Source organism: Aythya ferina (assembly GCF_964211825.1).
Source record: "Aythya ferina genome assembly, chromosome: 1".
Classification (NCBI taxonomy): Eukaryota; Metazoa; Chordata; class Aves; order Anseriformes; family Anatidae; genus Aythya; species Aythya ferina.
The window spans coordinates 19,578,713-19,590,503 of NC_140296.1; the positions used below are offsets into that span (position 1 = coordinate 19,578,713).

The 11,791-nt window shown below is 42.0% G+C and overlaps 1 protein-coding gene across 2 annotated transcripts in view; it reads left to right on the forward strand.

The window, feature by feature from the left end:
• FGF9 (fibroblast growth factor 9) overlaps window positions 1-9,872 on the forward strand; it is a 29,095-nt gene extending 19,223 nt beyond the window's left edge. Inside the window, exon 4 of one of the 2 annotated variants that reach the window (XM_084503825.1) lies at window positions 6,958-9,872. In XM_084503825.1, coding sequence (XP_084359951.1) covers window positions 6,958-7,203 — 246 coding nt within the window. In that variant the 3' untranslated portion in view covers window positions 7,204-9,872. The remainder of the gene's footprint in view (window positions 1-6,957) is intronic. The other variant, XM_084503826.1, reaches the window with a different exon arrangement.
• The last annotated feature ends 1,919 nt before the right edge of the window (window positions 9,873-11,791 follow it).

An 11,791-nucleotide genomic window follows, 5' to 3' on the forward strand; every position in this document is an offset into this window, starting at 1 on the left:
TACAGCTTTCAGTAAATCTGAGCGTGCCTGAAATGGCTCTTTTAGTGTCTTAAAATATTTGCTGTCTTTTTATCATTGCAAGCCTGATCCAAGTTCCATTTAAGCTGATGGGAACTTTTCTGCTGTCGTCTTTAAAAATTGGCTCAGGCCCTGTATCAGATTGCATACCACCTTGCTTTCTGATTCTTGGAAGGGTTCAGCCAAGCGTGATGAATTAGATGCTTAGATAACATTGATGACTGCAGTTCTTGATTGTGCCAGGGGAACCAAAAATAAAATAGAGGTCAGAAGTGTGAATAGTAAATGGCACGGTATGGGTCCGGTCCTGCTGGCGGGGAGGGAGGGGAACACACCTGCTTGTTTGCTGGGTTGTGAGAAGTTGACTTCTTCCTGACGTGCTGTTGCAACACAGAGAGAGAAACTCTCCAGCTCTCAGAGGAGAGGCACTGTGACAGCGTGTAGGACTCAAGCCATTCCCTGGCATTTTGTCCTGACCTCCTGCAGAAGGGGGAGCAGACCCCAGGTGTTGAGGTGGCAACAAGGCTTCCTCCAGTTCGCTTGGCTGGGCAGATTTAAAGCAAATCTTTGCAGACAGGAGTGTGGCTGCTGGTAGGCAGCCTGTGCAGGCAGATGCAAGCTCTGGCACCGTGGGGCTGCTCTTCCTCTAATGGCTCCGTGTCCGGGGAGGGCATGCATGAAGCCTGACAGCTGCAGCAGACTTCAAACCTCCAAGGAGTGGCTACCCTGAAAACCAAGGGCTGCGGATTTGGCAGTGGTGAAAATGGATGGAGGCCTAATTGGCATCTCTGGCTTCTGCAGCTCATGGCAAAAGAGCTCCCTGGTGTGCTGGGATAACGTAGTGCTGGATCCCTGTCTGCTCCATCCAGGGGAGGTCCGGGATGGTGCAGAGGGCATGGGAGCAGGAGAAAAGGGGCAATGGGGCAAAAGGGAGAAGTGATGAAGTCCCTGCTGCACTGACATCTCCTGAGATTTCATTATTGATGCTGAAGTCTGCTTTGTTCAGGAAGCTCTTCTTTTTTGTTGCCTTCATCAGGATATGGAGGCACCACATGTTCTGCGTCTGTGTAGCTGCTTGTTGTAATACAACTTCCAAGGGGACCAGGTTCTGTCAGGTTTTACAAACTTTCTATATGAAAGATATTCATCTTTAAGCACTCTTACAACTGCTTTATGGTAGCAGTATAAAACTTTTTTTTTTTTTTTTTTTTTTTTTTTTTTTTTTTTAGTGGGGGTGTATGTATAATAAAAACCTTATACAAATGAATTAAAAATTTGGGAGGAGAAGCTGAGGAACACTCCATCTATGCCAAAGTACAAGGTGACCTCAGGAAGGGAAAATGCAATTGCCCAACTGTGGTTTTGCCATGACCGCCTTGCCTAACTTCTCTTGTCTTGTAAAAAGTGCTGTGGAATACAAAATGCATGAGAATGGCAGCATGGATGCCTGGCTGTTTGCTAGGTCTCTCTTCTGGCCCCACAGGGTTTCCAGTCATGTCTTTGAGGGATCATGGAGAAGCACTGATGCAAACACCCAAAAAAGCCAACTAGTCCTTTTTGCAGACTTTTTTTTTTTTTTTTTTTTTCATGTTCTGTCAAAATATTAAATGAACAGCATTCTGAAAAAGACTGCTAAAAGAAACCATTCAGAGAAAGCTCTGTGACAGTCTCTAGGTCAGGTGTTCACTATGCAGTGCTTGCCTTGCGCTGCTCTCTGCTAAATTTGAAGGAAAAGCAGCACTGCCTGAGCACTGGGATTTGGCTTCTGATTGTGGTAGGAAATAGTCCTTGCAGCCAGAGACTTCTAAGCTTAGCACAGGAGATCAGACAAAGCATTGGCCAAATGCTAAACTGCACCTTTATTTATGACCACTCTGGATGAATGTTAATTATTAGCTGAAGATAGCGTGTTCTAGAGGTTGTTTGCATTATGGCGTGGGAAGGGCCAACCATATGTAAAATGCATGTGTTTGTAGGCAGAGGAGCAAAGAAAACCACTTCAGAGGCAACAGGGGATTTTTTGCTTGCTTCTTCTCACCACATATGCAGTTTTTATTAATGTCATATAGCCATAATAAGGGATTTGCATGAACTTATTTAGGAGACAATATGTTTAAACGTGATTTTATTAAGACAGGGTGGTTTAACACAGTGATAACATGCAGCAGATACGTCGGAAGTGCTGACTGCATCAGATACACTTCTCTTTAATAGTTGTTTGGAATTCTGGACTAGGCATTTTCTTGTGAGGTGTCTATATTGAATCAGTGTAGTCATTTACATAAAGTAAAACTATATGTGGTATAGAGTACTTGGCTAAACATGAAACCTCTTTGCTGTGGTAAAAGGCATGATGGTCAGAAGAGGTTTCCTTTTGTCAAGTTACAAAATACATGTAGTTTTAGCTCTGCTAGGTTATTTTTTAAAGAAAATAAGATTGATGAATTTTATACAGGGCCCTGTTCAGTGCTTTCATTTTATGAAGCAGCACTAATGTCTTACCACCCTTTAAAGTCATGAAACCATCCTTTGGGCAGTGTTTTTCCCATTTTCACTTATTTCCAGTTAGCTGCTTCACAGGGATATCTATTTTAAAGACATTGGCAAAGCCTTCATTGTGATAGCTGTAACTCTATTAATTTGCTATCTTGCTCTTTAAGGGTCTACTTGCAACTAGATAATATAATTATTTTGCTCCATAGTTAGCTGCTGGAGAATAAAGGAAAGGAAAGGGTTTCTGGGCTTACCTGCCCTGATCAAATGTTATCAGACTTCTGAATTAAATCCACCTTGGTTTCTTTGTCCTTCTGATTTGTGCATCTTTGAACAGTTCAATTATTCAAACATTTTGAGTTAAATAAAAGCTTAAAAACACAGGTGAAGTGTGTAAATGTAGTAAAATAGGGATCGATCGCTTTATAGTGGAATACTCTTTAAAGAGTCCTCACTGAAAACATGTGCTATGTGGTGCAACATCTGATTTATATAATTTTCAGGTCACCTCCTTATTTGGTCCCTGGATTGAACAATTTGCTCAGGGCAGGCAGCCTCCCCTTCCACAGGAATGCAGGTTGCTTTCCACTACTGTTCCACTTGGGTATGTTTGGTATTTGTGTCAGCCTTCAACACAAACGTCTGGTGGCATCAAGCGTGGTGCAACAAAATATTGGCACTGGAAAAATGATAGAGAATCAGTTGATTCTAGAAGTATGGAAAACTGTTAAATTCAAGGTCTAAATCTTGCTTTTTGACAGTGTGTGTAGGGACTTTGTAAAATGCTTGCAGCAGGTTTCCCCTCCTGAGCTGGTGAGGCAGGAAGGTGTGTGTTGGTGGGATGGACAAGCCTCACCCCAGTATTATCCTCATTTTTGGCCTGAATAAAACGCACGTGTCTTCAACGCATGAGTGTAAATGGGTGTTAAGTCATGTTGTGTTAGTACAGGTGAGTGTGCTAGTGCCTTTCAGATCCTGCCTGTCTTGCTACTAGTTAAACCATCATCGTTTGGTTTCCAGGGCTTGGGAATGAAGGTTATGCTGGGATTTTATTCCCCAGATTATTTCTGGGGCCTGATCCAAAGTCACTGGCATAGATTTGTTCAGTGGTCTTTTGTTACAACCAGCATTTCTAGGTGTACCAAAAGGGAACAGTTTAATGAATTTCCAAAGAAATTATTTCACATCTCTGAAAGTGTGGTTGTTAGTGTATCTACAAATCTGAGCCTGCATCCTGATCGTTCTCTGAGGTTCATATTGAAGTATTTCCCTACTGTCTGTACCTGAATTTCTTAGAATTTTAATAAAGGCCCAAAGAGATGTAGCTGTAAGAGGATGAAAAGTAAAAACAGGATGAAATTGTAAAATAAAGATGCAGCTTGTGAGCTTGAAATCCATTGAACTCAGCCAGCATGCGGCACAGTGCAAGCCCTTATTCAAGGTCTGCCAGCTAGGTGCACCACAGCACTGTCATAATTGATCAAACCTGCCAGATAAAGAGAGGCTATTTTAAAATTTCTCCTTCAGGGCACGGGGAAGTACTGTGCGTGCAAAGATAGAAATTTATGATGATGCTAAAAAAAATGCAGATGAAGTGAATAATTAATGAATTCAAGACAGGACTGAAATATCCTCCTAAAATGTTGCTATTTTTAGTAGGGAGTGCTTCTGCAGTGCTTGTCATGTGATCCTATTGCCTGCTGAGAGCAGGAAAACAATTTGAATTAGTTTCTCTTTCCCCGGTGGACCTATAGACCCAGCATATAACATCTCTTAGCATCTGCTTTTGCATTAAAACAAACAAAGTGATTTTAAACATCATGCAAAATAAAATATTAATGGGAGCTGTACTTAAAGATGATCTTTATAGCAGCTGAATATTTTTTTTAATACTTTGAGGCTGTGCAAGGAGCTACTGCAATGTGCCTAACTTTCAGCTGCTGCAGATGTCTGGTGGTATTCATTACTGCTGCTGTTTCTAGCTGTCAAAGCATACAGAGGCAATTATCAATAGCTGATTGCAGGATTTGGCCCACAGATGAGGAATTAATGTAAACAGATATGTTTTTCTTTTCCTTCTATAAACAGCATGGGGTGTTACTGGCTTTGAGCTACTTTACAGTATCACAGAGGGGCTGAGATGGGAAGGCACCTCTGGAGGCCATCTGGTCCAACCCTTGCTCAAGCAGGGACACCTACAGCAGCTTCTCCAGAACCATGGCTGAAAATCCCCAAGGACGGAGACTCCACAACCTCCCTACCTCACGCAGTAAAAGTGTCATAGTCAGAATGTGACATAAATGATTGTATGCAGCAGCTCTGCGGACCTGCTCACATTTTGGTGCACTCTGCTCGGCTGAGCCTGCAGGGAGGGACATCTGCTGGTGGAACAGCTGGAGATGCTGGGAGGAATGGGGCTGCCATCTTCTCTTCAGCCACAGCCACCTGTATCCATGCAGAGCCGCTGCCGTAGTGAATATGCAAGTGTTCAACGTCCCCACACCCAGCCCTGGAGGAGATTTCTCCTTCCTGAGGAGTGACGAGATTCCCAACACCCATCAGATAGAGTCAGGAACTGCTTGCTTGCTGCCTTTCTAGCCTATCAGAGTTGTCACAGCTTAAGTTTAAGAAAAGAAAACAAACAAACCTCAATCCCAAATATTTAGGCACTGAGAAGGGCCCTGACTTTGCAACCCAGTCCTTGATTAGTAGGGGGAGCTCCAGCTGTTTGCTCTCCCCATCTGGGACAGTTCCTGGGTGACTCCTATGAGGTCTATAGGGGCCTAAACAGGACCCCAGCCCCAGTGGGGTGCAGACCCCTCCCAGGGATCATCATGCTTGCCATGCAGCCAGCAAGGTGGTTTGTCACCCCAAGGATGTGGCACTGTGGTACCAGGGGCTCTCATGGTCAGTGGGTGTTCCTCCCACTGGACCTGCTTCACGCCAGTGGAGCAAACCCACTGGGCATGCGGTGCAAGCTGAGGTGTCTTGGCACTGTTAAGGAGAAAGCATTTCTGATCATGTCTTGAAACAGCAGAAAATCTCTGTGCCAAAGCAGGTTGCTTTGGGAAAAAGTTGAGAGCTATGAGTCCTGAGCTGCAGAGGTGATCCCCAAAATACTTTCAGCTCCAGGTTGAGTTGCAAGATTAGGCGATGGTAAGTTTTGTGAAGCTCCTGGGGTAAACCATGGATGGTGGTTTCCTCAGAGGAACTGGAGTTTGAGCTGTGGCTCCTTGGTTGTGCTCAGGTTGTGGGTGTAGGTGCCATAAAAGCTTTGTTGCACCTGGGCCTTGATCTCTGTTTTCCTTTCTCTGTGTATCTACCTAGAAGGACTGTTTTAATTTCTGTTAAGACACATGCACAAAATTCTGTGTGGTGTGGAGTTTTGTATTAATAAGGAGATGATCCTCGACTGGGAGCTGGATTTAGTAGATATGAGTGCTATTTGAGTGACAATGCTAGTTACATAAAAATATTAAATTATCAGCATATATATTATATATATATATTATGCAACCTGATAAGACTATTTGCAGGCTTATTCTTCCCATCTTTCCATCAGCTTTCCCATGCTAGAGGCTAACACTTTTTTTCCCCAGTCTTCCTGCTCGGTGTGAGCATTGCCCAATTCATTCAAAATGAATCAGGTTATCAGGTGACTGCTTTTTAAGCCAACCCTGTTCATTTAGACCAAAAGGCTGGATGTGCAGGCTCAGTGAGGGGGTGAACTGGAAAGAGTGGGAGTCTATGGCTCAGGAGCCAATGAAATGGTTGATGCCTTCAGTAGGTGTCTTCTGTAGGAGAGGACACACAGAAGGACAACCCTCGTAAACCCTGGAGGGCTTTTCCTCACCTAACTTGATCATCTCAGCACCTGGGGCTTGTGCTCCTGTTTGAGGCTCCTGTGGGTTGTGGTTCTGCAGCAGAAATAATAAACCAAATCATGGGTATTAAAATCTATCCTTTGTAATGAATGAGATGCATTAAGTATTCCTTGTAATGAAAGGATATAGAGATTTTAAGACCCTAAAGATGTTACCACCCTGCAAAAAAGTGATGGTTCCCTTTTGTAATGCCTGTTTGTTCAAGTACTTGCACTCATGATTCAAGAAATTGCTTTGAAAAGTCCAGTAATGTCTTGTGAGCTGCTTGGAAATGATCAGAAGTTAAAATACCTGCTTTCATGTTTGCTAGTGCTGTCTTGATTTTGACAACAAAGCTTTTGGAGAACCATTTTTGCTTCACGTATGGTTATCCACCCTTGTGAATGCTTTATGAAATACCCAGCAATATGGCTTTATTTATTTAAAATTGGGAATATTGCAAAGGTTCATTCTGTGAGTTGAGCATTGAGGTACTGTTTTTGAGCAGTGAAATTATCAATTCTTTTAAAAAAAGATTATTTTTGTGGCTAGCTCCTTACCACTTTTTCTTTTCTTTTCATAGGAAAAATTAACCCAGGAGTGTGTATTCAGAGAGCAGTTTGAAGAAAACTGGTATAACACATATTCATCAAATCTATATAAACACGTGGACACTGGAAGACGATACTACGTTGCGTTAAATAAAGATGGGACTCCAAGAGAAGGGACTAGGACTAAACGGCATCAAAAATTTACACATTTTTTACCTAGACCAGTGGACCCTGAGAAAGTACCTGAACTATATAAGGATATTTTAAGCCAAAGTTGACAAAGACAATTCCTTCACTTGAGCCCTTAAAAAGTAACCACTATAAAGGTTTCATGCGGTGGGTTCTTATTGATTAGCTGTGTCATCACATCAGCTCCACTGTTGCCAAACTTTGTCGCATGCATAATGTATGATGGAGGCTTGGATGGAACATGCTGATTTTGTTCTGCACTTAAAGGTTTGTCCTCCTGGAGGAGAGCCTATGCCCACTCGCTTGATTTAGTACGAGAGGGGGAGCGCGAGAGAGTGAGTGAGAGCGAGCGCGAGAGGACGCGAGAGCGTGAATGGGAGTGAGAGAGAGGGGAGCCGAGGGAGGAGGAGAACGGCCTGATGCATGCTGGGGAATGGACACGCTTTTAAATTTTTGATCAGTTGTACTTCGTCATATATCAGCATAGCTGCCATACTTTGATTCATCGGGATTTTTGGCTGGTGGCCTGCTCAAGTGTACGCTGCATTTACAAAAGGCATGGAGGGTGCAGTCTTACTTAGACAAGAGACTTTTCAGTTAATCGCTCGCTGGGTCTCACCCTGCTGAGTTTAAAGCAAAGACCTCTTAGTAAAAAAAAATAAAAAATAAAAAGTTAAATTTATTTATAGAAATTCCAAAGGCAACATTTTATTTATTTTATATATTTATTTATTATATAGAGTTTATTTTTAATGAAATATGTACAGGCCAGATAGGCATTTTGGAAGCTTTAGGCTCTGTAAGCATTAAAACGGCAAAGGCCACTATGAACCTGTGGTAAATTCATGCAAGTAAATATAAAGGTGCATGGATAAAAAGAAAAAAAAAAACAACAATAAAAAGGTAATAATAATAAATTCTAGTGACCCTCATGTACTAAAGGCGACAATCTCTTTTGTGCCCGTATTATTGTAAAAGTATGCACACCACTCATGACACTGAGTACTCACTCTTCTGACTGCTTGTTTCATAGCTTACCCCCAGAGGATTAAAAAGAAAACTGGGTCTTCAACTTTTTTTCTGTGTCTGTAATATTTCCTCTCTGATAAAGTGACTTATTACATCATTGTAAACTTCACGGCTGTGGAAAATATAGGGGTTGGAATATATTCTACTTGTTAAAACCTATTGCAGATTATACCAAAGCTAAATGATAAATATGCTTTTTTTTTTTTTTTTTTTTTCTTTTTTTTTTTTTCTTCCTAAAGCAAAATGCCAGAAACAACATAAGTAATATCAACAATTGTACTAATTTTAAGATTCCACAAATAGCACATAAAGGTTTCAGAGGGCAAGAACCAGGCTAACAGGATCACTCTTGTAAACATGTTTATTTGTGCACTTGACTATCTACTATGAAATTATACAAGTTCCATAGGGGTCATTGTAACATCTTTTATGGAAAATTGCTTTCAGTGTGACTGTCATAATACATGATATTAGCACCCTTCCTAAAGTAAAACTTGCAAAATGAAACTAATAAATCTCTATCAATAATGACTATGGGGGGAAAGTATTAGACTTGTTTTTATTTTTTCCCTTCTTCCTAAAGTATGTTCAAATATTCATGACCTGTAAGTGAAATGACAGTATGTAACATTTAAGGAATTGTAGCATTTTATGTCAAGCACACAAAAACGTCAATGAGCAATTACCATTTGGGAATTAACACATAGAAGTCATTTTTTCCCCCAGTATCCTGAAGGAGAAAAAAAAAAAAAGAGAGAAAAATCATGTAAACCCCATATAATAAATGCATTTTGTAGCTGTTGCATCCCTTACGGCTTGAACTTGTTGCCATTAAAAAGAGCATAGCTTTTGCCATGGAGCCTGCAGGGCTCACGATGCTGCCATCAGAGGCATCGAGGCTGGGTGGAAATGTACTTTGGCATAGCCGGAATTGTAGCCTATTCGTAATTATATAATCCTGATTTGTTTTTGCTCTAATGCACACCTGTCCGTGTGATATAAACAGATATTATTTGAAACGTGAATCTGTTCTGGAATAACCCATGGCTTGGTGTCCTGAATGAGTGGGACCTTCCTGTGCTTTATGGGAGAAGAGGCCACACCTCGACCAGGAGACACCTGCAATAAAACATGGCATTTTGTTATAACTGGTTTTGAATGATAAAGACGTGTAAATTCAGTTAGCAGATTTGTAAGATGCAGTCAGACACTGACTTGCCTAGGGACTGCTATTGCCAAGGAATCTGAGCCCAACCTGCAGCCCGGGGGTTGGTTTGTAACCCTTCATAACCTGCATGTAGATGTGCCGCAGGTTAACCAGGTGCTGAATCGCTGGACGATGAGGCACAAAGACTTGCTGGACCTAGAACAGGTGAGCAAGCTCCTGGGAAGTGCTGGGCTCAGTGTTAAACAGAACAATTGTACTGCGAGGAGGGGGGGAAGGAAAGCTGCAACTCTGTTTTTCCAGAAAATCTTGCATGTGCTGGGAAATGAATAGCAAAGGTTAAAAATACTAGGAGTCGAGGCCAGGATACTAGGCCATGGTTTGAGTCTTAATGTTAAATTGATTTGGATTTTTAGACATAGGCAAATCATTACTACTCGTTAACATGTTTTATTTATTTTTTTTGTACTTTTCTAAAGAAAGGATTAAAACCAAGAAAAATGTTATGAGTTTATGGCAGTCCATATAAATAAACTGTAACCAATTTACTCTAATAACCCATAATGGTGTGTAAATAGTGACTTTCTGTAAATATAGAAACAAGTAATTTAACATAGGCATTATTGCGAGACTGGATGGTCCAGGAGCTGGCAGTTCACCACTCACTGGAGCCTCACTGGGCCAAATCCAGCCTGGCTCAAGTAGCGAACAACAGATTTTGTTCGGTCACTTGTATAAAATGAGTTATTTATTATTTATTTGGTGGAGGATGGGCACAACCTACACACCCTGGGTGCTGCTTGGCTACTGTGCCAAGGGCTGGAGGGGTACAGATACCTTCCGGCTCCTTGAGTGGCCCTGAAGCAGGGCTGAAGACAGCTGAGCTGGCAAAGCCAGGCTTGCACTGCCGCTGCCCCTTGGCCGTGCACATACAGGAGCCTTCATTTCCTTGTGCTGTTGATTTGGCATCTCTTCTGAGCACTATAATTCACTTGAAGAGAAATCGAAGGGGTGGAAAAGATCAATTGGTGTTATTTACCTGATACTCTGTAATGGAGTGTAAAATGCATACAGAATTCTGTAATTTCTATAAATACATCGCTATAGAATTTTAAAAATTGGTATTATTTGCTTGATGTGCCTTCAGAGCATTTTCTCACAACTGTGCATATGTGTAAGAATGGGATTGCAAAAAGACATCCTATTTGTATTCCTACAAAGGGTATGAGAAAATTCCAGGATAACCAAGACCATGAAAATGTTATTTCATTTTTTTGCTAAGTTGGAAGGAAGAGGGGAAAGATTTTTGTCAGGAATTGGATTATAGCATCTCACCTGAAATGGATGTGTCAACTACTGTGCAAGCAGCATGGGCAAAAAGGTGTTGGAGATCCAGAGCAAGGTTACTGTATCATCTGGTTTTGGGCTGCAAGCATGCTGTGGCACGCAACGCTCCCCAGCTGAGTGGGGTGGGCGAAACCTCAGCAGTGCAGAGAGCAGGAAGAGAAAAACCAGAGGCAAATTGTCTCAAACTGTCACCAATCTGTGCAGAACTGAAGCTGCCTGCCAACTAGAAGGAAAAAAAAGCCTTTCCTGAATGACTGGGTGTAATGTGTGGAGGCTGGAGATGGGACTCTGGGCTTTGAAAAAGTCGAGCGCTGTCCTCATGGAAAAAAGATAACAGTGTGTTTAATAAACACATAAAGAGAAGGGAACTGAAGAGACTACTTCCAAGGCAGTCTTAAGTTTCTCTGGAAATGAAATGGCAGGAGGTAAGAGAAGATGCACCTGGACCTTCTGTGTCTTCACTGTATGTCTTTCAGAGTCACTTGCACCACCTTCTTAGTTTATGCTCTGCTCTGTTTACTCTTGTATCAAGCAAAGAAGGAAATACAAGCTCTGGCTCTGCTACCCATTGCTATGGGAGCAGAAATAAATGGTATGTCACCAATACTGGGTACCTCTGTGCAAATTCATATCCTGGCTCCTGGCTTCTTGTGAGGTCCTTGTGAGGTCCCTTAGACATTTTCATTGCTTTGCAGATGTGGAGATTTGGCAACCTACAACCACAGCTTGTTTTGCAGAAGACGGAAGTTGTGGATTTTCTGAAATTTTGATGAAATCTTGGAAACTTGGCTCCTGCTCATGTAGCTGTGTAGATGTAGGCAGCTGAATTTGGAGCAGGGAACCTGGGTGAAGAAGTACCAAACAACATTGTCCTCAATACATTTTCCACACAGCAAATAATTTATGGATCAGCAAATAGAAACCAGAAGACTTCTGTTTTCCTTTTATCTCTGTTCTTAAACAGCTAGAGCCCTCCATGGGTTGCTCACAGCTCGGTTCTATTCTGCTTTGATGTGAGTTTTCACCTTCAATACGGTTTTGTCACCTGGCTCTGGACTCAGTACTAGGGGTATAACCTGACCTCATTGCTATCAGGAAGCTGGACAGGCCTGCTCAGGAGCTTGCAGCTGAACAGT